General features: G+C 39.9%; 3 protein-coding genes across 8 annotated transcripts; 2 read left to right on the top strand and 1 right to left on the bottom strand.

The window, feature by feature from the left end:
- The first annotated feature begins 169 nt into the window (after positions 1-169).
- On the top strand, positions 170-7535 carry atp5pb (ATP synthase peripheral stalk-membrane subunit b). Its single transcript, XM_077545374.1, has 7 exons — positions 170-329; positions 2577-2613; positions 2719-2864; positions 2984-3147; positions 5958-6083; positions 6859-7038; positions 7291-7535. The coding sequence occupies exons 1-7, from the start codon at positions 185-187 to the stop codon at positions 7366-7368; spliced, it is 876 nt and encodes a 291-aa protein (XP_077401500.1). The 5' UTR covers positions 170-184; the 3' UTR covers positions 7369-7535.
- A 113-nt stretch (positions 7536-7648) lies between these two features.
- On the top strand, positions 7649-17846 carry eps8l3b (EPS8 signaling adaptor L3b). Of its 3 annotated transcripts, XM_077545303.1 has the most exons (19): positions 7649-7897; positions 8361-8463; positions 9024-9145; positions 9496-9560; positions 9641-9799; positions 10614-10763; positions 12056-12141; positions 12236-12369; positions 12735-12824; positions 13115-13233; positions 13691-13829; positions 13908-13978; positions 14059-14133; positions 15075-15220; positions 15685-15940; positions 17008-17121; positions 17197-17288; positions 17361-17493; positions 17562-17846. In XM_077545303.1, exons 2-19 carry the CDS (start codon positions 8426-8428, stop codon positions 17601-17603), a joined length of 2031 nt encoding a protein of 676 aa, XP_077401429.1. In that variant the 5' UTR covers positions 7649-7897; positions 8361-8425; the 3' UTR covers positions 17604-17846. The 3 variants fall into 3 exon arrangements, with proteins under 3 accessions (XP_077401429.1, XP_077401437.1, XP_077401422.1); XM_077545311.1 differs by lacking the exon at positions 7649-7897 and having other exon boundaries at positions 8322-8463; positions 17200-17288; XM_077545296.1 differs by lacking the exon at positions 7649-7897 and having other exon boundaries at positions 8322-8463.
- LOC144035596 (glutathione S-transferase Mu 3-like) lies at positions 17845-22629 on the bottom strand. 4 transcript variants are annotated; one of them, XM_077545386.1, is made up of 9 exons: positions 22539-22629; positions 22200-22330; positions 19155-19230; positions 19011-19075; positions 18867-18948; positions 18548-18645; positions 18384-18479; positions 18199-18309; positions 17845-18120 (listed from the first exon to the last, which is right to left on the bottom strand). In XM_077545386.1, exons 1-9 carry the CDS (start codon positions 22612-22614, stop codon positions 18025-18027), a joined length of 831 nt encoding a protein of 276 aa, XP_077401512.1. In that variant the 5' UTR covers positions 22615-22629; the 3' UTR covers positions 17845-18024. The 4 variants fall into 4 exon arrangements, with proteins under 4 accessions (XP_077401512.1, XP_077401519.1, XP_077401530.1 ...); XM_077545393.1 differs by having other exon boundaries at positions 22200-22258; XM_077545404.1 differs by lacking the exons at positions 22200-22330; positions 22539-22629 and adding an exon at positions 20808-21015.
- Positions 22630-23331: the final 702 nt, after the last annotated feature.

Genomic DNA, 23331 nt, shown 5'->3' with positions numbered 1-23331 from the left:
TAGAATTTGCTATTTCTCCATGTGCTCAAATGCGGAGAAAGAATTTCGCCCCAATTAGGCGGGTGTGACACTGGTACCAATGACCATTGGTTAACCCACTTGTCAATGTCAAACACTATAGCCCAACAGCATTATCTAGTGGTAATTGTATGTAAGTGCAGTTTGCATATTATGATCTCGCGAGATGTCGGTGGAAGTCCTCGTTTTGTCCGCCATCGTTGCTGCTCTTTGCAGAAGGGCACGAAGAGACCGAAACACGGTGCCCGGTGTTGTGAGCAACTTGGCTTGTCATTCATCTAGTATGCTGTCCAGGCTTGTTCTCGTTTCAGGTATGAACTCCTCGAGGATTAGAAGGCAACGTAGAAGAGTAACTAAATCATGCCGCGACAAAGGAGAAGCACATAGCGTGGGTAAAGCTGAAGGGTAAAGTGGAGGCCGCGCGTCAAGCTAATACTAAGCTAACGTTCCAAGCCAGGATGACTTTTAAACACGCTCAACGCAAAGCATACATTGTTAGGAGTTTGTCAATGTTATTTGGCGTACTGCCAACGTTGCTTATTTTGCTTGGCGTTTCTGCAGACGACGCAATAGGTTTTGGAATATATTATACGTGGGCCGGAGTTTACCGTAGATGTCACCTTCTTTCTTGACAGCAAGCTTGGGGACTGACTGCTTCATTTACTTGGTGATTTTAGCCATGACAATCCCATACGATTTACAGTGTGCATCATTTATGCCCTCCTCGGGCATTTTTGTACATTTCTCTCATTTTTCTATTAAAAAAAAAAAGGCGACCATTTTTGCTGAATTATTACCCTGTGGCATGGAGCGTTGTTGTAAACGCACTGTGGTGCGTCTGGGGCACGATACGTTTTTCGTATAATTTTTTCCCCCAATTAATGTAATGATAATGGTATATTAAGGCTAATAATAATTCGTTAGATTAATATAGCGCTTTTTTTGGACACTCAAAGAAGCTTCGCATTTGTTGCATTATTCGTGCGCTCACACATTAACACTGTTGTGGCGGTAAGCTACTTGAAGCCTGGTTCACACGGCAAGATTCTAAAATGTTCGGCCGACTTCCAAACTCTGAGACACACACCACACGTGAAGAGAAAAAATCACGGGAATAACAGTTTTGAACGTGTGATGTGTAGCCACACTGCACAATCCACACACCAACCTAGTTCATTCATGAAAGTGACGGGAAGTCTCGCAAAACCTCTCGAGATTAAACGTGATTTCCGAGTCAACACACATGCAGGACCAGTCGCGATACTTCTTGGTTTTCAGCCGAAAAAGCGGGCATAAAAAGAACATGCGTTGTTTAAAGGAGTGTAAATGCTTGAGAGTTTATTTCGCAAGTCTTTCACCAATTACTACGTGTGTTTGTGTCAATTTCTTCTCCTTCCGGTATCGGTAGCAGAGAGATGGTGTGTGTTTGTTTTTTGTTTTGCATATTATTTAAATTAATAGTGGGTTGTTAAATGAATGAACATTGAAAAATAGAAAAAATATGCACTGTCCCTTTTTAAGTAGAAGTAAAAAATAAATGAAATTATAAGGGCCTGACTTTTGAGGCGAGTGCCGATTCAGTTATCAAAGTGGTTATTTTTCCGTGACCAGCACCTTGCCACCTAGTGTTATTTTGCCATGAATGGTGCAAGAACTACAAGTCCAAATTCTGCACTGATAGATGTGTACTAGCTCATGGCTTAGTGGGTACAGCGGTTGCCCAGAAGGTGCTGCTTTATTAGCATCACGGGTTCAAATTCTGAGTACCTTTAATTTTTTTTAAATAATAAAAAATGTTTACGGCCACAGCTGTCTCTTTCATGTTACTGAAAATAAACTGTTATTGGCATGACCAGCCTACTAAACATTTTACTTACTAGGTGATTGGTTCATGACATTGATATCAAAATTATGCATTGAGTACTTTCTTAAACACACTAATCTCAATTATTGACAATTTTACAACATTGCATCGCGGCAAAATAACACTATTAGAACTAGGAGAGTTGTCGGTTCTTCCGATATTTGACAGATTACAATTATGATAACCGGTTAATTAGCTTATTAATTAAAAAAATAAATCAATGAATAAAATAGCTTAAGTTTGGCCCCTTATTGCTTTCAACAATACAAATTTAGAGAGGTTTTTGACTGTTTTACAATAACTTTACAACAGTTTTATTGGGGGGGCCGTGGGGGTTGTGTGTCTTTGTCTTAGATGTAATGTGTTCATGTGTACAGTATATAAAAAATCAGCTGATTTATGAAATATGGGAATATTGTAATAGGTCGGGTGATTTATTGGTTGGACCCCAATACTTAAAACATTAGAATACTGATTATATGGTCATTTTAAAGCTGTTTGTTTGTGAGTGTACATTTTGCCTCAAGGCTCTAAAGAGTAGTAAATTTGAGGAAGGCACACAGGTTAACCGTGCCAGTGGGTCACCATGAAGGTTTTTAGGCCATTTCGCAAAGTTTTACTTGGTGAAATAGAAAAATGGATGTGGAGAAAGTAACCATTCAGTATTAATGTTGTTTTGTTGTCTCATTTGCAGCTAATGCCCTGAAAGGCAGCGGCCCCCTCGGAGCTGGGTGTGTGTGCTTGAAACACCAATAAAACCTTACAGATGATTCTGCACTGGTGATCCCCCCCACCTTCACTTACTCTTATTTTGTTGTTCTTGCTTTCACATGTAGCTTGGTCCAGGCGTCTCGCTCCTTGCATGCATCTTCCCAGAATCGAGCCCCGTTGCCCCCTCTGCCCGAGACGGGAGGCAAAGTCCGTCATGGCATCTTCCCCGAGGAGATTTTCCAGCTCTTGTACCCCAAAACAGGAGTGACAGGTCAGTTGTCTTCAGCTGGAAGCATTACACTGGACCTCCGCTATTTGCCAAGGGATAGGGAGATGCCCCTGCATTTGGGCAGGTTACTATCTGACAATGAAAGCATCCCTGTCATCTAGGACCCTACATGCTGGGCACCGGCCTCCTTGTCTACTTGCTCTCCAAGGAAATCTACATCATCAACCATGAGACGTATTACGCTTTCTGCATTGGAACCATCCTCGTGTACTGCGTCAAGAAATTTGGCCCGCAAGTTGCAGCTTATGCTGACAAGCTCAATGAGGTTGGTGGATGTTTTGGATGGGATCTCTTCATACAAATGTGGATTTAGGATTGGGCAATATAGCTGAAAAGCATATCATGATATGATTTCATATCAGTCGATATCAATAATTATCTCCTTTTTTTTTTAACCTAATCAAAGAAAGTATCGCACTTGTCACGTTTGCATAAATGAACAAAGACTGACTGATGTCAAATTCATATGTTGCACGGCATAATGCCTTCCATCTGAGCCGTCTCACTTGAACTCTCCCTTTTATAACTCCGCCCACCACCTCTTCTTTCTCTTCCAGCATCTATGTAAACGTATTTATTTTCTTTTTATGGTATACTGTACTGTATAAGAAATTATTAGAAATGTATGTATAGACAGTGCACTGAATGTCTGTACAATATACTATACTCTATGTAATAACATTGTATTAATTTAATGGTTTTAATAAATTTTTAATATTAACATTTAAGAAAATCCAATTTTAAAATAAAATTTAATGTGTCTTTACTTACAATTTGACCTAGAAACAGCCTCTCGAAACCCATTGTGTTCGTAAGCTGAGGGCTACCTTTATATCAGTTAATAATGAAGCAACTTCTTAATTTTTAAAATAATCAATATCAATTCAGTTATCAGTTAGATATCAATTCAGATTTCCAAAATTGATTCGATTCACATTAATTTTCGATTCAGTTAAGGATTTCATGCAGTACCAATTTTACTTTTATATGGAAGACCTTCTCAGAAGTAAATGCACACTTCTTGCTCTTACTTGGTGCATTAGTATGAAAAAAATATATGAATATTTACATTTTAAAATTGAATTCAATGCAGTTACATTAATCATATGTATTTTATTGAACATCACCTGATTAAAACAATAAATAATAATTGAAGTTGATTACAACCGCAGCACTATGTAAGTAAAGTGGCAAAAACACTGGGCTCCTCTTGGGGTACTCTGAATAACAGAAGGGCACATTTGCCTTTGGTAGACATATTTAAAAGTATCGATTCATGGTTTTATGAATCGATATTGGGCTGTGAAAAGGAATATCGATTCAATATTGATATATCTATTTTATTTTATTTTTTAAACCCAGCCCTAATAGCAACTGTAGCCTATTTACTTCAATGGAAACATTACGGAGTATGTGATGAAGTGACATCAGAACCACAGTAGCGCCTTTGCCGGCTTAAACAGTGCACTTGAGTAAAACTGTTTGTTAAAAAAATAAAAATAAATAAAGATCAGTAGGAAGTACGGGTGCAACAGTTATAGATTTTGGTGTACGATTATCATCTGAGAAAAAACTGCGTTTTTACGGTTATTCTTAGACATTAAAAAAATCACATCAGCTTTGTTTGAAAATGTTCTTTAACGACAATAAACTGAAAATAAATTTTTAAAACGTTTTAAACAAATACAGCACACAAATAAATAACAAAGTGAAAATAACTAACTAAATAATAACGTATAAATTATGGGCCTGGGCACCATGTATAACAAGTGGACAGTATGTCCCCTCTTCTTTTTCTTTTAGCTTAACATCTTTTTCTTTCACCTTTTAATTTATTTCCATTTTAATCCTGTTTACAAGTGAATTGTGCGTCCACAGCCTTTAAATTGGCGATTGGCAGTGCAGTTTACCGCTAAACGTATCTACGTTTCTCGGGAGTCCCAAAATGGCGGCCCCACGGCTTCAAAAGTCTCGGGCTGAATTTGTTGGCTGCACGATGTCACTCCCGGCGTGACTCGACAGCACGCACTGACTGTCAATGCCGCTTGTCGCTAATGCATTGACCGACAGTCCGTTCACGTGTAAGTCCGCGCGTCCTGCCGAGCCCCGCCGGCGGATGGACCCAACCTTGTGAATTTGGACACAGGCTCGGCCCATGGCCTATCCAGTAAGGCTGAGCCCTGTGTTGTGCGCCCGCTAAATGGGCAGTGTGGAAACAGAAGAGCTATGAACTATGCCGCATGGTGCATTTTGCGCCGCATTTGAGTTTAAACTGACGGACTGTTGTGAGTGTAAATAAACCGGTGTTGTTGAACGGCTGCGGTTATATAATCCCGATGTTTAAAGTGCAACTATATGAGGCTGTCAGCATCAAAGTGTGCGGAGTCATTTGCGCCTATTTAATTGCCTTCCAAAAGAAGTCCCAACGGCTTTTACCAGGCTGTTTGGTGCACTAGCTTAGGGGCTAGCCGTTAACACAGAGTACAGTACTCACACAAAGTCTTGACATTTCAGGAGGAACCTAAAAATGCACTTCAAACTTTTAGTGAAGTAAAATACAAATTCTCTAAAAGTTTTGAATGCTCATGGGCAGACTAATTGGTCAATGTTTCAGTACTTTTTATTGAACTTACTCATTTTGCTGTTCAGCTCCTTTTTTCTTTTTCTTTTTTGAGAATCGCAAGTTGTCCAAAAAGTGCTTTTAGAGAGGGTTCAAATTAAGTTTATATATAAAGATGATAGCGCATGTTAGGTTTGGTTTGAAATTTGACCCAGAAACTCAATGTTGCAGTTGCAGATTATTTCGCTGGTTGTTGGACTATAAAGCCTTTCACCTCTGAAATTGTCACTTTTCAGTAGACCCCAAAAACTGCACTTTTTTTTTTCTTCCAGCCATTTTCGGCACTTTAGATTGGCCAATAATTCGTAAAAATGGCACACGAGTGTAGAGTGTGACCAAAAGTATAGTTTTTTGAAAAATTTAAGATTTGGCAAAAATGTGACTTAAGAGGTTTTGTCCTGACGCCAGCAATTTTTCAGTAGTCTAGTGTTTCTAATATCTTGTTGTGTTTCTAGGAAAAAGTGGCCAAAGTTCAGGAGGTGAAGGACATGTCTATAGCCAACCTGACTCGGGCCATCGGGGATGAGCAGAAGGAGCAGTGGAGAGTCGAGGGCCGATCGATGCTCTTCGACACTAAGAGGGTAAGTTACCATTTTGCGTCTTTGTGGACTTTTGTTGGGTTTCGGACACAAAGAGGGTTTATCCTGCTAAAGAAAGATCACCTCAGAACAAGCATTCGTTTGCTCTGCAGCACTTGGAACATATCTCAACTGACCCTTGGACTGGCCGCCAGCCAATCACAGGGCACTTGTAGTCAAACAGCCATTCAATCGCATTCGCACCTGTAGATAATTTAAAGTCTTCAATGATCATGTATGTTTTTGGAGTGTGGGAGTAAGAAGGATTACACACAGAGAGAGAGGGAAAAAAGGAGCAAGCAAGAAGAACTTGCACACTACATGCTCATAGTGTCCAATAACCGTATACACATTTGCTACATTATAGTTTGTAAGCAGGCCTTCAGAGGACTCTTTTTACTGCAATATTAAGACATTTTGGCAACCTCGGCTGGCTATAAAAAGAAATTGCACCAAACAAGAATGCTCATCAATTGGAATTAATTGCAATGGATTCACTTTTTAAATGATGTACATTTGTCTAGTTTTGTTTAAATCAAAAATTCATAGCCCCAATTTGAACGCCCACACAAGGAAATAAATCTGGAAAAAGTCCAGACGAATTGGATCCTTAGGCTTAAAATCCATATTGTGGTAAAATATGACAAATATATGCTAGTTCCAAATGGTCATATACATGAAAGACTATTGGAATTGCACCAAAGCAGAACATAGTTCCTGTTTTACCGTCTTTTCGTCCAACAAAGGTCGTGTAGTCACAGTGTCCCTCTCCGCACAGAACAATATAGCCTTGCTGTTGGAGACCAACTACAGAGAGAGGCTACATATGGTAACCAATGAGGTGAAGCGGCGCCTGGACTACCAGATTGCCTTGCAAGATCTGCAGCGCCGCATGGCTCAGGAGCACATGGTCAATTGGGTGGAGAAGAACGTCGTGAGCAGCATCACGCCTCAGCAGGTAAGCCTTCTCTCATCAACTTCAGCTTTTACGTGTGCTCTGTAACAATGAAGTATTTTGGCGCTGATCGTAAGATAAGTTTCCATTATCTGCGCTTAAAATAATTTTTGGGTTTTATTGTCTTTTTAAGAGTCTCAGTCTGGTTGCATAAAGATGCCAAAAGTGATTGGAACGTAACATCGTGCAGTGTTGGTGCTTCATTTTTCTGATCATTTCTTTTGCCATTGTTGTGTTGAAAATCTCCCGATCCAGGAGAAGGAGAGCATCGCCAAGTGCATCACAGACCTGAAGGCTCTGGCCAAGGCCACTCAGGCTAAAGCTGCTGTCTAAACTGTCCAGCGCCACTTGAACCCCCAACTCATTGTTCCAAGACGAGACGGGCACTTTTTTTCTTTTACAGAATAAACTATTTGCCCCTTGTAGTCGGTCTCTGTCACTTTTATGGGTGTGTACAGTATTTCCACATCAGCTGATAATAAATGCTTGTCTTTACTCAACTTCAATGGTGCGATTGGTTATTTTTGTTTTCTCTTTATTCACCAATCTTGGTGTTGATGTCCTATTCTAGGTATAAGGCACTTTCACTATTTTTATAGCCACCTCGCCAAATAACACGATGATGATTGTTTTCTGAAGTCTTGGCAACCGTTGAACCTTTCCAAGGAAACACCTGCATTTGGAAACCTTTGGACTCATAATGAACACTTCAAATAGCGTTCCACCTTCGACAAGGAGCCAACCCTGCTGATCTTTGATCACGACTCATACAAGCAGGAAGTGAATGGGAATGGTTTGCCTTTTAATTCGTGTGAGGAAGACGCGTTCGTATGGAATAATGCCACTGGAGCAAACCTGACAGGTAGTAAAATAGCGGTGATTGTAATGTGACTTGATATTCCTAATCTCAACTATTTACATTTCCTGCGAGTCTTATTGACGTCTTGATTTTGCATTTTTGTGCCTTTTTGGCAAATAGTAAATAACACTCAGGCTTTATTCTGTCATGTAATCATTTGAAAAGTTAAACTTTTTCATGTTTAGAAAAGTAGATTTGACTTTTTGTAGTAAATGTATACATTGTATTTTATTTTACAAGTTTGTGGATGAGTGAAGAATATGCTGTATATCCTGTAACTCATCAACTGGATTTTTATCTCTAAGTTTGTTTTAATTTATTTTAACATTTCCAAATAGGTAAACACAGCCATTGATCCAAGTTTATAATTAACTTGCCTGTTTATTTAAAGAGTACTTGTGATATGTGGTACAATACATCAAACTGTGACACACTATGAACATTATCAAATCGTGTTCCTTTCCAGGTTTGTCGTGGGAGTGCCGTTTATCATTTGACTTGGGAAAACCACAAAAGCTAAGAAGATAGAAAATGTTGGGAAACTCTCGTCCCTTTTCTTACTCCCCAAGGTCAGTGTCATTTTTACGTCAGGTGTTAATTCACATCATTTCATTTAAAAGATGAATTGATGGAAAACTGATGTTTTGCATGCAAATGGTTCGATTTCTGGCGTGCCTTCCCACCTGTCATATATGTTAAAACTGAGTTATTTATTTGTTGTTTATGAAAATGGGAGTGAGCCTTTTTGCTCTTCTGACCTACTCTTATGAAAGAGTGGGGCCAATAAACATAACCACACCCACACTACCTTCTTCCACCAATGACATGATATACTTGGCTGGGCGGTGGCCGGGGCAGTAATCATGTTGAAGTCATTAGGTAATCTTTGGCCGCATTAAGTAGTTGGGGGAGGCATATGGTTAAATTAGCATATAGCATTAGCTTCCTATAAACAATATTGACGTGGTTGCTCTGGGAAATGGTTTGGAGGGAGTAAATGTTCTGTTGGTGTTTGGTACAGTAGTTGGGAATCACCATTATGGGATTCACTTTCTCCTTTAAAACACAAACAAATAATGTGCTCCACATGTATATAGTGTTCAATAAATGACCTTAAATTGTATTTCAGGGGTTTCCCACCAGAAGAGCTCCCTCAGTCGAGGTGGGCTTTCCAACCAGATGATTCCAGGAGGTCCTCACCTCAGAACTCTCAGAGAAACGTGCCCAAAATGAGTGCCAAATCCATATACAGTATGTTGACACATGACAAAACACCATTTAAGCATTTATCAGAATTCCATGTATTTATATGCTCTTTGTCCTCGCTGGGAAAACAAGACAGCACGCTAATAGAATGACCACTAGTGCCACTTTTGGCTAACTAGTACAATATCCACATCCAGTTTAAAGCTGCTTTCTGTAACGATTTGGCCCAAAATATCTTTACAAATAACCTTTTTATTTGGCCATTTATAACTGAAACATAACAGCTTAGCTGTTCACAATGGATACTCATGCAAGTCTCTGGCCAATAGCATTTAGACTGGATTCGGGTTTGAATTCATCTGGTGCATCTTGTAACTTCTACATTTTGCGTCAAGTGCAGCGAAAAGAATACTCGGAGGTGCTGACCAAGCAGTCTGACAACCTTAACATCAGAGTGGAGGTAAAGTCAACGACGTGTGCGGTAATGTGGGAAATGACCTCCACCCCAAATCCCCGCCTCACGCTCTGACCCCCACGTAGCACCTGCTCACTTGCGAGTTGGATGGCCAGCCGCTGACCACTGTGGACGACTGCGTGGCCAAGCTCAAGAGGCTGAACGCCAAAGGTCGCCTGTGGGCTCAGGAGATGACCATGGAGTCTCAAGGAGGTTACCTGCTGCTCCTTGACACGGAGAGCAAAGTTAGTAACGCCGTCTATCCATTTTGTACATTACGCTGTACCGTCGTATAGCTCAGTTAGGTACGCTAGTCATATTTTAATGCGATTTTAACTCATTAAATGCCATTGACGGCTATAGACGTAAAAAAAAAATCCTTTAAACTATTTCTAGTAGTTTAACATTTTTTCCACTTTTAAGTAGAAAGAGTATGAAAACCTAGGAAAAAAATATTATACATTTGGAACAGATATAAAATGTGTGATTAATCATGAGTTAACTATTGAAGTCATGCAATTAATTACAATAAAAAAATTTAACCGTCTGATGCGATACAAAAAGGAAGAGATTATTATTATATTATTATTATTAAAATTAGGGGCGTCAGGTGATTAAATGTTTTAATCGTAATTAATTGCATGGCTTCACGAGTTAACTCATGATTAATCATACATTTTATATCTGTTCTAAATGTACAATAAAAAAAATTCTAGGTTTTCATACTCTTTTAACAAAAGTGGATTTTTTTTTTTTAAATAGAAATAGTTAAAATTAATTTTTGACGTCTATAGCCGTCAATGGCAGTGAATGAGTTAATATCTAAATATCCCAGCGTTGCTATAATACATGTTCTACAGGTCATTATAATATGATTTCCTGAAGCAAAATTAGAGTAAAGGTGCAGCAGAATGATGGAAATAACTGTTAAAAAAAGACAACAAATGAGAGTGTAACCTTCCTACACCAGTTTACAGAGCATGTTGCACATCTCCATGAACCTCTGCAGTATGTCTTCTAATATGGTGCTGTGTACAACCTGCTTTCTTGACTTAAAAGGCAGAGCTGGAGGTGGTCCCGCTGATCAACATCCAGCAGACAAAAGCTGTGTTGGACAGCTGCGTTTACGACTCCCTACTGTTGGTCGTCGTGAGGGAACGCAGCAAGCGCTTCCCCCAGGTCTTCATTTTCCAGTGTGAGGAGGCTGGGGTGAGTCCTCGTCCCACAGTGTAGTTGTCCCTCAGCTCAGTAAAAAGGCGAAAACTTTTCAAACGGGTACTTCACTTTAATTGCAGCCTTGCACCATGTGCTGTCATCTACCGTAAATTCAATTGATTAAAATAACAAAATGAAGGTTTCAAAGTGGCAAAATCTAAGTCCAGTCTTAATTGAAATGTCGTGAGATAACCTTTAAAAAGCCGTTCATGCTCAAAAACACTCCATTGTTGCTGTGAAAGACAGTGACAGTAATAGAAAATGCTTGATTTCAGTTGTTGTTAATTCTTCCACACAGGGCCAAATGCAGGTGACTAACATTCCGAACAAGTCGGACAAAACAGTTTACTACCTCTGACTAGGCTCGGTGGTAACTCTTCTATACACAAAACACTAGCACCCTCTACTGGTATCTAGCGGTATATCTCTTGAGTTACTACACAACAGTAAAAGGTTACAGCAAGCTTGCAGGAAAGTAGTTACATTTGTTTTCAAAGTTTGATACTAATGAGATTGGGGGTGGGACTTAATAAGTTTTTCTTCCGCCCACTCTTTTTCAGGCTAGGCTTAGTTGAGTATTGTCTGGAAAAAAATTATATATTGTTGATGTTGATTGCTGCTTGAAATAAGTGAAAAATAAAAATTGAACTCTCTGACTTGCCCTGCGTCAAGTCGGCAGTGGTGATTATCACTCGCTCATGTTGCTGGTCCACTCTTCGCTAACATGATTGAACCTTCTCTTATTGTTGACTGGCAGTCTGCAGCGTTCTTCTGATCAAATTCAAATTATCCTCTGTAGTAGATAGCGCTCATATTTACAGGTTGTTCTAATCTAGCCAATTGCACGTCATGTCATACTTGAAATAGAGCCAATCACATTCATATGATTTGCGGCACCAGGAATCAGTTATGGCTGCTTTTTCGTCTATTATTTTAATAGTTTTCATGTATTTAAAAACAAAAGTAACGACCCTGTTTTGAAAAGGTATTAAGTAAAAAGTACAGCTACTCACGTTAAAATGTAACTCAGGAAAATACAATTCTGGGGGTGGGGGGTGGTGGGGTGGACGACTCAAGTACAGTAACAAAGTATTTTTACTTAATTACCTGCCATCTTTGCCCTTTAATAAATAAAATTGGCATTTAAAAGGTGTATTTATGTTTACTTGTGTTATGTTTTTCTAATATTAACATGTGAGGGAACAATGCAAAAAAGTACACATTTAGGCAAATATTTTTTCACAGCATTGTACATGGTGTTCCATGTCTTTTTGATTTCTTAACAGGCAGACGTCCTCAAGAGTGATCTAGATAAGTTTGTCCAAAGGGGAAGCGCACCTTTGGAACCACGCAGAGAGCAGCCAGTCATCAGGTACAATAGCCCCATCCAGAAACAAAGAGCAGACGCTTAAGAGAAATCAAGTTTGCAAACAAATGAAGTTAGTTGACTCCTTCCTGTTTTGCAGGAGTAACCTTGAGAACATCATGGGACTTCAAGCTCCTGGAGGCTTCCAGCAGGCTGCACCTCGTGCTGGGTATGGAAGAAACTCGCCACTGGCGCCGGAGCGATCTATCCCGCAGTGGGCTGAAAGAGAATCTGGTAAACTTTGCACTTTTTTGCCTTTGTAGTCATCTCACCATTACACTGAATGTAGTTGTAAATTGCGGGAGCCCTGAGCTTGTTTCCCTTCAATGAGCCGACTTGTATCTTGGAGATAATAGTGACACCTGAAGCAGGTTACTTATGTCCAGTTTACTCTGTTGTTTTGATTTACTCACTTTCATTGCAGCAAATCCTGCTTCATAAAGATAGGATGTTGGATTTTGGTCCGCGACACAACAACGGCATTTAAGAGCAACTGATCTATGTGAAGACAGACATTTTGATCCAGCTGTTGTATTGGATGTTCTTAGAGTGTGCAAGGGTGTTCTCTGCAAATACACGTTTACTCCTTCATGCTTCAGGAAGTTTCCAACAGGCTGCACCTCGTGTGAGAGAAAGAACCCCACCACCGCCAGAGCGGCCACCCCAGCCGTGGAACATGAGAGAACCTGGTAAGCAGACTTAAAGCACACGTCACATCTTATAAATGTTGCTTTTATATAAGAACATTTTTTCAATTTTACCTGATTTATTTTCAGTGTTTTTAATATGTTTTGATGCATGCGCCTCTACAAACTACTGTAAATACACTTTTTGAACATCCCTATCTGTATGAAGGCAGAATAGTTCAAATAGTACTTGGACTGAACCTCTGGGACTATACAAGTGTCCTTAATGTTTTTGCCGGGCTTTGTATCCCCTAAATTGTTTTCTCATTTAAAAAAATCTTCTCAATCCAAAGACATTCTGCCTCCCCCTCGTTTTTACGCCCCACAAGAGGAACCCGGGTACCAGCGTGATTTCAGTAGACCCCCCAGTCCTCCAGATGTTGCCGAGCTGACAAATGTTGAGAGAAACACGGTCAGAGATGCCATGAGAAGGAGATGCTCTTTGTGGGCAAAAAATGTACATATAGTCAACGTGGGCATAAGTTTGGCGATGGGTCCCGCTGCATGTGCCATATCCACAGATCTGGACAATAATTGACATATAAAGGAACTTGGCGATGAAGTGCTGCCTCCATGCGTGAAAATTCCACTGAATCTTTATGGGTGCTGGCTACATGGTTAAATCAGCCATTAGCTCCCAAAAATTTCAATCTGGATCCAGAGGGTTAAACATCTCCTGTGTGTGTAATGTTGCTCGTCTGGATCCAGGCTAAATTGAGGAATCATTTTACAGTATACTCTAATCAATCAACAAAAATGCCACCCATGCTCATGATGACTGTATGTCAAGTTTTGACCACAAGTATACATGCCACACCTGTCGCCGCCGTGCAAGGATTTCACCAGCATGTGTTTACTGACTTGTGCAGGAGATTTTAAACCACGTTTTGAACGATCTGGAGCTCTTCATGGGCAAGGTCTTCGCAGCGACGATTGCGCCTACACCGCAGGTTGACAAAAGCAAAAATAAAGGCATGTTTGGCAACAAGAAGAACCCCAAGAGCCAAGGTAAAGTCTGATTCCCTTTCCGTTTTCTTGACATATGACAGACCGTGCATGAAAGTTGACCTGCTCCTTTGCCTCCAGCTGCCCGTCGGCCCCCTCCTCAGGAATTTATCTCCTGTCTTCAGAAAATTAAGTATGGATTCAATTTGTTGGTAAGCAAGCAGATTTGCCCCCTGACTTGGACTGCAAAGTGCACGGAGGACATGAATGTGACAGCGTGCTGTTTCAACAGGGCCAGCTGGATGGCTCGTTGGTTAACACCAGCGCCTCTGACTACATCCACTTCTTCTTCAGCAGTTTAGCAACAGTGAGTGATGCATCGCAATACGTATTCATCACTATGTACTTAAGTAAGAAGTATGTTTGTTAAAAATGACAAGTACTGATTGACTCCTGTACTGAAGTAAAAAAATAAAATAAAATAAAAATAATCTACTTAAGTCCAAAAGTAAAAATTAATATTTACTGCCCCATTTTGATTAATGGGCTAACTCTTTTAGTAACTTACATACTGCTGAGAAGAAGACAATCATGTTAAATGTTGCATGTTGTTTAAGACCTAGCGAAGTAGGCTAGACTTTTACGCTATCAAAACATGTTTACATAGCTTTGCTAACATAACTGACTAAACAAAACTGCTTAATTAGCTAATGACAAAAACCGAAAGAAAAAAAATACACCTTAGTTGTAAATGTTTTCAAATATCGAGAGTAAACTAAAAAAGCCTCCAAAGAAGTCAACCCTGAAATGTTCTTGAAACTGATTTGTTCTATGCAGCCACACTAGTCTAAACACGGTATTCTGTTTAATATAGCGTTTGTGAAATAGGAGCTAAGCAGCAAAATCAACCCATTTTTATCCATCTCATGGGACGTCCATTTTGCCATTTGCTGTCGGCTGAAAATGACATCACAGTTGCTCAAGTAACAACCAATCACGGCTCAGCTTCAGAAAACAGATGAGCTGTGATTGATCGTTGCCTGAGCAACTGTGATGTTATTTTCAGTCTACAGCAAGTGGCAAAATGGCTGCCCACTGAGATGGATAAATACGGGTTAACTCATATTCCACAAACGCAATATTAATCAGAATACCGTGTTTAGACTACTGTGGCTGCATAGAACATATTATTAAAATTTTGGGGTTGGCTTCCCCTTTGAGAAAAATTAAAACTCAAGTACATACATCTGCTTGAACTATTTTATTTAAATGAAGAATATATGATTAAAATCTACGTTCCCTACACAGATTCTGCCTCACTGCCATGCCCACCTGCCCCCGACTGTGATTTCCCCGCTGCTGACAGAGGCGGCCCTTCGGCTACTCAGACAGGTGGTCACCCCAGAAGAAGACCAGCTCTGGAGGTCTCTGGGAGACAGCTGGAACATCCCCAGGTATCAACACCGTAGGGAAGGAGTAATGAGATGCAAGAGTTGTGGTAGGACAACTTGTGGCATGCTTAAATGAGTTTGCTGTCGAAGAGCGCCTTTGGAATGAACAAGGAGAGTTTGTGTGGCGTCCCTCCCGATAGTTTTGTCCTTTTAAGTATCCCAACCACTTTCCTAACACTCCTGTTTAGAAATATGATCTCCCGGGACACACCCTGATGTCAGGTGTGGATTGTTGCTATGGGAGGGAAAATGTGATGTTTGCATGACACAAGCATAACGTTTCACTTCTGAGATAACTTGATGGTGAAAGATTGGATGCCATGAAAACACAGTAACAAACAATAATTATGCGATTCCCTTGAGCTTTTTCCAATCAAGTCTCGACACCAACATTCTTTTTTAGTGTCAGACAGATGATATTCTGTTCTGCTGCTGTAAACCCGAACCCTATTCTATCCTCCTCACAGGTCTCGATGGCCCGATGATGACATCCCGCCTTACATCCCAGAGTTCTATGACGGCTGGCGGCTGCCTGCGCCCCCGCACAAGCCCGCCCAACCCACTTATCAGAACGGCCGAGTGAGCAGGAGCAGCAGCCAGCGCTTGCCAGCGGGACGACCCAACGGCAACACCAGGGAAGGTCGCGACCAAATGCGGGTCATTTATGACTTCATGGCTCGCAACAGCAGGGAGCTCACTGTTATGAAGGGGGAAGTGGTTGAGGTGAGATGATGTTATTTGTGGTTGCCATAGAGACAGATGTTGGTATCATTTTGGTCAGTGATCGCTAACGATTGTTTGGGTATTGCACTAAATTGCGTAATATTTAAAGTAGGGGTGTCAAAATTAATGCGTTAATTTAAAATGTCTTCAATGCGCAATTATTTACTTGGAAAGCCTGTACTGGTGGAATTCTAATCGCAACACAGCAGACACGTCAACATTTAGCAGTCATAAATGTAACTAGAAAACGTGTGAAGGCTGAATGAAAACCTGTGGAATAGATGGAAGCGCTCACGAAAAATGTGGAAGTAAATGTGAAATGTAGAATCTACCATCAGGAAAAAAATGGGGGAAAATAGGGTACAAAATCGGGAATTGTGGGTAACGCGTGAATATTTGGAATAAGAAAAATACACCCTAGAATGGCGTGAATTGTTTGAATATGTTAAAATTGGAATGAGGAGAATCGGATGAATTATGTGGAAGTAGATAGATGCCGAACAAGTGGGAAGCTTGAAGTATAGGAATAACGTGTGTGAAGGCCACAGCCTTCACACAATAATGCATATATTTGTGGAGACTGGGGTCTAGTTGTATTTTACAATTTTAAAAAAAGTGCAGAATTTCACAAGTTACTTTGTTAAAGACTAGATAGCTCTTAAAATGAAAAGAAAAATGCACTGAGCTGTTACAAATGCAATGATGCCATCTAGTGGCAGAAAAATTACCTCAATACAAATGTCTTTTTAATTTTGACTCAATTTTATGAATTATGAAATTACTGTGTAAATGACAAAAATATGCAGCCATGTTTCTATTAAACATTTTTTTTACAGCTATACTAAGAGTATGTAAACTATTTTATTTTTTGTACATAAGCAGATATAAAAGTTGTGATTGTGAGTTAACATATTGGAGTTACGCGATTAATTTTGATTCAAAATTTTAATCACCTGACACCCCTAATTAAAAGTGTTCTTATATAACGGTGACCAGTTTGCCAATAAAGCAAACTTAATAAACCAATTGAAAAAACCTGATTCAGGTGCTTTATGCTCTTTCAAAAGGTGGTTCAGAGGTCCAAGCAATGGTGGCTTGTACGCAACAACCGTGCGGTGCAAGGCAACGTTCCTCAGAATGTTCTGGAGCCAGTGAGGAGTGGTTTTCCCGTGGAGGAAATGGTACACTCACGCCGCTTTGTGGGGTAATGACATATATCCATGTTGTTTCATTCATTTGTATTTACCTTGGCACAGCAGCAGCCGCCGCGCGGTCCGCCAACTCTCGACATGGTCTCCTCACCTGCCGAGGTCAGAGCATGGCTGCAGTACAAAGGCTTCTCCAAAATGTGAGTGGTATGATCCAGATGGCGGTCTGTGTCTTTTGCGTGCGTGATAATGTCACGCTTTGTGTGGAGCAGCACCGCGGCCAGCCTCGGGGTGCTGACTGGTCAAATGCTGCTGCAGATGGGCAAGGATGAGATGAGGACTGTGTGTCCAGAAGAAGGGGCCAAGCTCTTCTTCCAGCTTCAGGCCATTAAATCAGCGATTGCAGTAAGTGGCACATATACAAATCTGCGCAACAGAGATATGCTTATTTGATTCTTTTTTTTTTTTTGCAGCTGGCCAGTGAACCGTCAGGCCCATATGATGCACGCTACTGATAACCAACCACCCTTTCACCTCAATCCTCAGCCATTGATGAAGTGAATTTTGGTTTGATGCTTTTGTTTTTAATCTTATATGGAGCAAATTGTGATGAAATGTATTATACTAAAAAAAAATAATAATAATTGGGATGAGCAGAAACATTTTAAATGAGTCTATGAAAAAAAAATGTTGCATTAATTTATGGACACCAAGTCATGTATTCTAAGACAGAAGTCAATAAAATTGCAAAATGCGAACATTTTCAACTTTAATGTGCTGAATATCACATTTCAACAGCAAATAAATGTAGTGCTAGAAAACCATCTTTTTTACCATAATCCCCCCAAAAAGTATTTTGTTGATAGTTTGTTAAACGCCAATAGAACAGGACATTGTAGAACTTTCCTGAAGAATATTTGCACTTTAGAGACTTATTTACTCCTTCTTGTGACCCCATTTGGCCATCTTGTTGTTGACAGGGGTCTTTATGAATCTATTGGACTTCATGTAGGCTGCAATCTTTTCGAGTGCCTGCAATGGCGATAAACAAAAAGTGTTTGACTGTCACCATGAATCAAGAGGAGATAAAGAGAAGGATCTTTTGCTCACCTCGAAACGATCCAGAAGGTCTTTGAGGTTCTTGAACTCATTCAAGCAGGTGGGATGAAACATCCTGTGTTGGTCCAACAACTCATACATGATGAAGTCCACAAACATAATCTGTTACAAAGAAAATCATTTTCACCATCGTCACACTAGTCATGAACTTTCTGTTCAGCAAACAAACTAAACACCTTGTCACCAGCAAACCACTTCTGGTCTCCCAGAAATTTGGAGAACTGCTTGAGTACACCCGGCAGCGCTTCCAGGTACCCTGGCTTCATCTTGTCCTGAAATCGATAGAGGAGATTTAGCGCCGTGGGACTTGCGTCACGTCCACTCGAGAACTGATACTCACAAAGTCGGTGTAACACAACCTCACAAAGCCATTTCGAAAGTCCATGGCCTGGTTCTCCAATATGTCCACACGGACCTTCTCATCCTCACTCTCTCCACCTGGGATCAGATGTAGGACACATGACTGACTAAAGACTGATGATGCGATAGCAATATTGGCAACTCGGGCTTGAGGAATTTGATTCAAAATAGTTGGCATGGCTTCCGAAAGGTTGCAAGTTTGAGGATAACCAGTGCCCTAGAACCGATTATGTTCAACCCCAGAGATTCTCTTCTCTGCATCATAACTGGCCCAAGATATTCACGTGCACAAAACTTACACAGATTGTTCTTCCGAGCGATGTATCTCATGATGGCATTGCTCTGCACTATCTTCTTTTCTCCATCCACCAAGTAGGGTAACTGCAATTAAACATACATCAGAAAAGGTTTCAGTCATCACCAACATGTCAGGCATCACTCACGTTGGGAAAGTCCATTCCAAGCTTGTTCTTCTCGTCAAACCAGCAGCTCTTGTCATAGTTGGGAGCTGCGTGCATGGGAAGAAATCGAGAGATTTGGATAAACAACGGCATAAAAGGGTTTTTGTGTTGAGCGGGGTGCATTACCGTCACCGCAAGAATAGAGCTTGTCCTTATATGTGGTCCCAGTGTACTCCAGCAGCAGGCGAATAGGCTGGGCCAACTGGATAGCAATCACAAGGAGGGGCTTGTTTAAACATGCGTAAGTAGCCTTTTCTGTCTTGCATTTAATGTGTAGAGAATGAATCTTTCCACTCTGGGTATTTGCTATAGGATTAACTTGTCAAGGAAGTGTTCATAATGTTTACCATGACACATATATACAACCTGTCTTTCAGCCTTTTGCTGAATGAATAGACACAGAACCAGACTTAAACATACGGTTATCATACTTGCTAATCCTGTAAATAGGATTTGAGCTAAACCTGTTTTTTTTTTTTTTTACATTTCAACAATAGACTTTCACCCCCCACTAACACCCCACAAAATACCTTCATCACTATAATTGCATCTATAACAACGGCCATATATGTTGTTATCTAATATACTTTATTGCAATATAACTTTCATATTATGCTGAATGTCTGGGATAAATCACGTGATTTCTACTGCTGCCTTCATGTGGTATCGAAATGATGATACATATCGAGTAGAAAATTGCACGTTAACGCCCCTTCGTGTTGTATTTTCTACTGGACAACTTGGAATTTATTTTGATACCAGAGTTGAGAGAACTATTCAAGTTTCAACATGGCGGAGAGCGCCGAAGGATTTGTGAATGGCAAGAAATATTAACACTTATAAAAGGGCGTTAACGTCCGCTAGCACCGCAGGTTGTTTTAAAATCTACACAATTACTTACCATACACAATTATGCTAGAACAACAAAATCACATGAACAGAACTCAGCTGTAATTAGGAGTTTTCCGAGTGGCAAGGTCCATCTTTCCCATAGCATGTGAAGGCAGGGTTAAGGTTAGTGTGAAGCATGTGACCTACAAAATCGTCATGTGACCGTTCAAAAAAAATGAAGGCAGCGCTAGATTACGAAAAAAATAATTAACTCTAAACGCACGAATTTACCAGCAATAATCGAGGCACTTTTAAAAGGGGCATATCGCCATCGTTTACATTCATAATAGTCATATTTAATACCTACCATCTTTTCACGTTAAAGTGTGCACCCAATTATTTGCATTGCCAACACCTGCGTCGTAATCTGAAAAATGGTTAATCTGATTTTGATGTATGATTATCACTAAATCACTGCACTATTTTTACTCTTTTATTTAGACTACCTTTGCCCAGCCAGTAATAATAATAATAATAATAATAATAATAATAATAATAATAATAATTAACAAAATAATCGAGTGCACTTCGCGCTCATGAAATGTACTGTAATTTATAACAAATAAATGAGGCAAACAATCGCACATTTATGAGGCGTACGAACATTTTAGAGAATTCATTCCGAGGTTGCGTTGTTGAGTGCAAGATGCATGGTCGTGACCGTCACACAAGCCTTACCACTAGCTACAGAAACTCTGCACATTGTCATTAAAGTTTCACACATACTTTCTATTGGCATGTTTGATTTCAAAGCCGATGAAGCCTTTTTCGGTGACGACCACTACGTTACCGACATAATGCTAACTTCTGCACAAGCGGCTGCGAAGTTTAAACACTTAATTTGTGTAATGAAGGGGGAAAAAACGTTTTGCATATAACAGAACTCACCCCACGAATATCCCAATAAGCTAGTTGCATCTTTAGTTTTGTACTTAAGTTTCGTCTTGTGTCGACTGTTGCTGGGAGGAGAATGCCAGGACGCGTCGGTTGTTTTTCTACTGCGAAAGGCAGTCGGCAGAATTGAGGTGGGCGGAGTTAATTCCCAAATCCTGACATGGGCTACTGAGTTCAAGGTCTCGATCTACGACGCTCCCACGTTACGCGGCGCAAGGACAATAATTACTGGCTTTCATTTGATTCTTTTATATGTATGACCGCCAAGTGTTTTTTATATAATATGCATTGTAGACAATAAGATAAGATAAGATCCACTGATTGTCACACCCATCTAAGTGGGGCGAAATTTGTTCTCCGCATTTCACGAAAACACGACTGTCTCTTGTATACACATCATTCAAAAGTTTGAGAGGTTTAAATACTATTTATTTGAGTGCCTACAATTGTATAGCACTTTTGCACCTATTAAGGTGGTATTTAACTTAAGTTAAACACCATTTATTTACTTATATTTAAGTACAGTGTCACTTTTCAAACTGCATAATATTGCCGTGTCTTACAATAATAGGAAATATTTTTGAATTGTTGTCAGGTGTTCTTAATTGACGTGACCTACTTGTGGGAGTGTGGGCGGGGTTACACACCGGTGTTCATTCGATAAATGGCTGCCTCTCATTCACAAATTGAGTTGCAAGCTGACCGACCGGAAAAGCTGCTGTGTGGTGTTTTTCCTCCGTGTATCGTCATTTCCAAGTCTAAATGGGATGGCTGCGCCAACAAATATAATAGGAAATAAGCGCTATATAAATCTGATGTATTATTATTATTATTTATTTATTTATTTTCAGGAAAATAAAATCGGTTTAAATTTTTAATGAACTACTTAGACAACCTCTGCCGATAACTGCCCTTATAAATGATTATGATTCCCCTTACAAACCCCAAAAAAACCTTACAAACACCGTACGACGCATGTTTACTCGCGGTAACCAGACAGTGTAATAGAAATAAATAAAGGTAATTTGCATACAAAGTCTTTTATTCAATTTAAAAAGTTTACAATGCAATAAACTGTGCCTTCAGTGCTTCCTATTGTAAGCCAATGTGCATGATTTAGCAGACTTTATCTGCTCTAATGAGGGTCTCACTTGTGAGCAACACTTGTCACAGTTCAATTTCATCTGTGATAAAGAAGTAAGAGTGTCTGTTCCCATTGTCTTTCTGTACTCTGTATGAATTTTCCTCACATGGCTGAAAACCCGCTCGCTATCAGCATTACAAAAATATAATATTAAAATATAAAATTTTAATTTTTGACACGGTGCCATAAATGCTGATTCATTGTAGATATGAATGATACTAATAATAATAATAATAAATTACCTTAGCTGTCTGTGAATCCGGAAACATAACTTTCACCAAATCCGAGAAGTGGTCCGCAGCTGTGAAAGCAATGTTGTGCTCAGCAAGAAAATGGCAGTAGAGAATTTCCGCATTTGTCGTTTTGTGGGATGCTGCAGGATTTGCGGTAGAGACGAAGTGCTTGGTTAATGGGACATGTGAATTGTTTTTTTTTCACATTCTCCACGTGTCCGGCAGTTTTAAAGTGGCTCTTCAGATCGTAAAATCCACTCGCAGCAACTTTCACGTCTTTATTGCAAGGGACACAGAATGAGAATTGAGTGCCTCTTAACGATGCTTTAATCCAGCCAGCATATCCACCTTGAAGTAACTCCCATTCTTTCTGGTGTCGACCCGATCCTTGAGTTCTTCGTTTCTTACTAGGTGGCTCCTCCATGCTTGCTTCCACGATATTTACTCTATGTATATCTACGCATGCGCATGTCAGCGCATTTTTTTTCCCGTACAAAAGTCGGTGTACGGCGTACATGATTTGAAATGGTAAAAAAACGTATAAAATACGTATAAAACGTACAAGTTGACAGGTATGCTACTATGCCAATTATACTATGCATACTATGCTACTGTATTTTAACGTTGCTAGAGAGGGTCTGGAGAGATTTTTTTTTTTTATTACTATTTTTTCGGTGGTTCTCTGTGAACTGCTCACTGTACTACTTTAGTAGAGTAGGTTAGGGATAAGACACCATGTTAATTAGTAAATTGAGTACTGTAAATGTGCACTTTTTAGCGCTTTAATCAACACCATATTAAGACTTGCATTCATTCAGGGTACGGTACACAGGAGTGGAACTCCATTGTGAACAGAGGATGCACTTATTTAAAACTTTTAAAAATGTTCATTTATGGAATTATGTTTTAACACAGACAGGACAACAATGTTAAATTATCACCAAAGCAAGGCCTTGTTGGAATGTCAGGGGAGCACAATATCTTTGTTGTGCTGTAGAGATTAAACTGTCGTCAGTTAATGTTTTTCATCTGAAACAGGTAGACCTCGTTTAAGAGCGTCACCGTGCAAAAGGTGCTGATCCTGAATGATGCTGCAAAATGCATCAAGTCCTTCTACCCGTGAGTCACCTCAGAGTTTGAG

This window comes from Vanacampus margaritifer, chromosome 1, assembly GCF_051991255.1.
Source record: "Vanacampus margaritifer isolate UIUO_Vmar chromosome 1, RoL_Vmar_1.0, whole genome shotgun sequence".
NCBI classification, from domain to species: Eukaryota; Metazoa; Chordata; class Actinopteri; order Syngnathiformes; family Syngnathidae; genus Vanacampus; species Vanacampus margaritifer.
Note: the sequence above shows the minus strand (reverse complement) of the source record. Positions and strands in the feature narration are given on the sequence as shown.

Coding starts and splice junctions, on each gene's coding strand:
- atp5pb (XM_077545374.1), top strand. CDS start 185: ATGTCGGTGGAAGTCCTCGTTTTGTCCGCCATCGTTGCTGCTCTTTGC. Junction 2,614..2,718: donor AGCGGCCCCCTCGGAGCTGG/GTGTGTGTGCTT, acceptor TTTCACATGTAG/CTTGGTCCAGGCGTCTCGCT. Junction 6,084..6,858: donor TGCTCTTCGACACTAAGAGG/GTAAGTTACCAT, acceptor CTCTCCGCACAG/AACAATATAGCCTTGCTGTT.
- LOC144035596 (XM_077545386.1), bottom strand. CDS start 22,614: ATGGAGGAGCCACCTAGTAAGAAACGAAGAACTCAAGGATCGGGTCGA. Junction 18,310..18,383: donor AGTGGTTTGCTGGTGACAAG/GTGTTTAGTTTG, acceptor TCTTTGTAACAG/ATTATGTTTGTGGACTTCAT. Junction 18,121..18,198: donor ACCTTCTGGATCGTTTCGAG/GTGAGCAAAAGA, acceptor TCGCCATTGCAG/GCACTCGAAAAGATTGCAGC.
- eps8l3b (XM_077545303.1), top strand. CDS start 8,426: ATGTTGGGAAACTCTCGTCCCTTTTCTTACTCCCCAAG. Junction 9,561..9,640: donor ACCTTAACATCAGAGTGGAG/GTAAAGTCAACG, acceptor ACCCCCACGTAG/CACCTGCTCACTTGCGAGTT. Junction 12,825..13,114: donor GTGGAACATGAGAGAACCTG/GTAAGCAGACTT, acceptor CTCAATCCAAAG/ACATTCTGCCTCCCCCTCGT.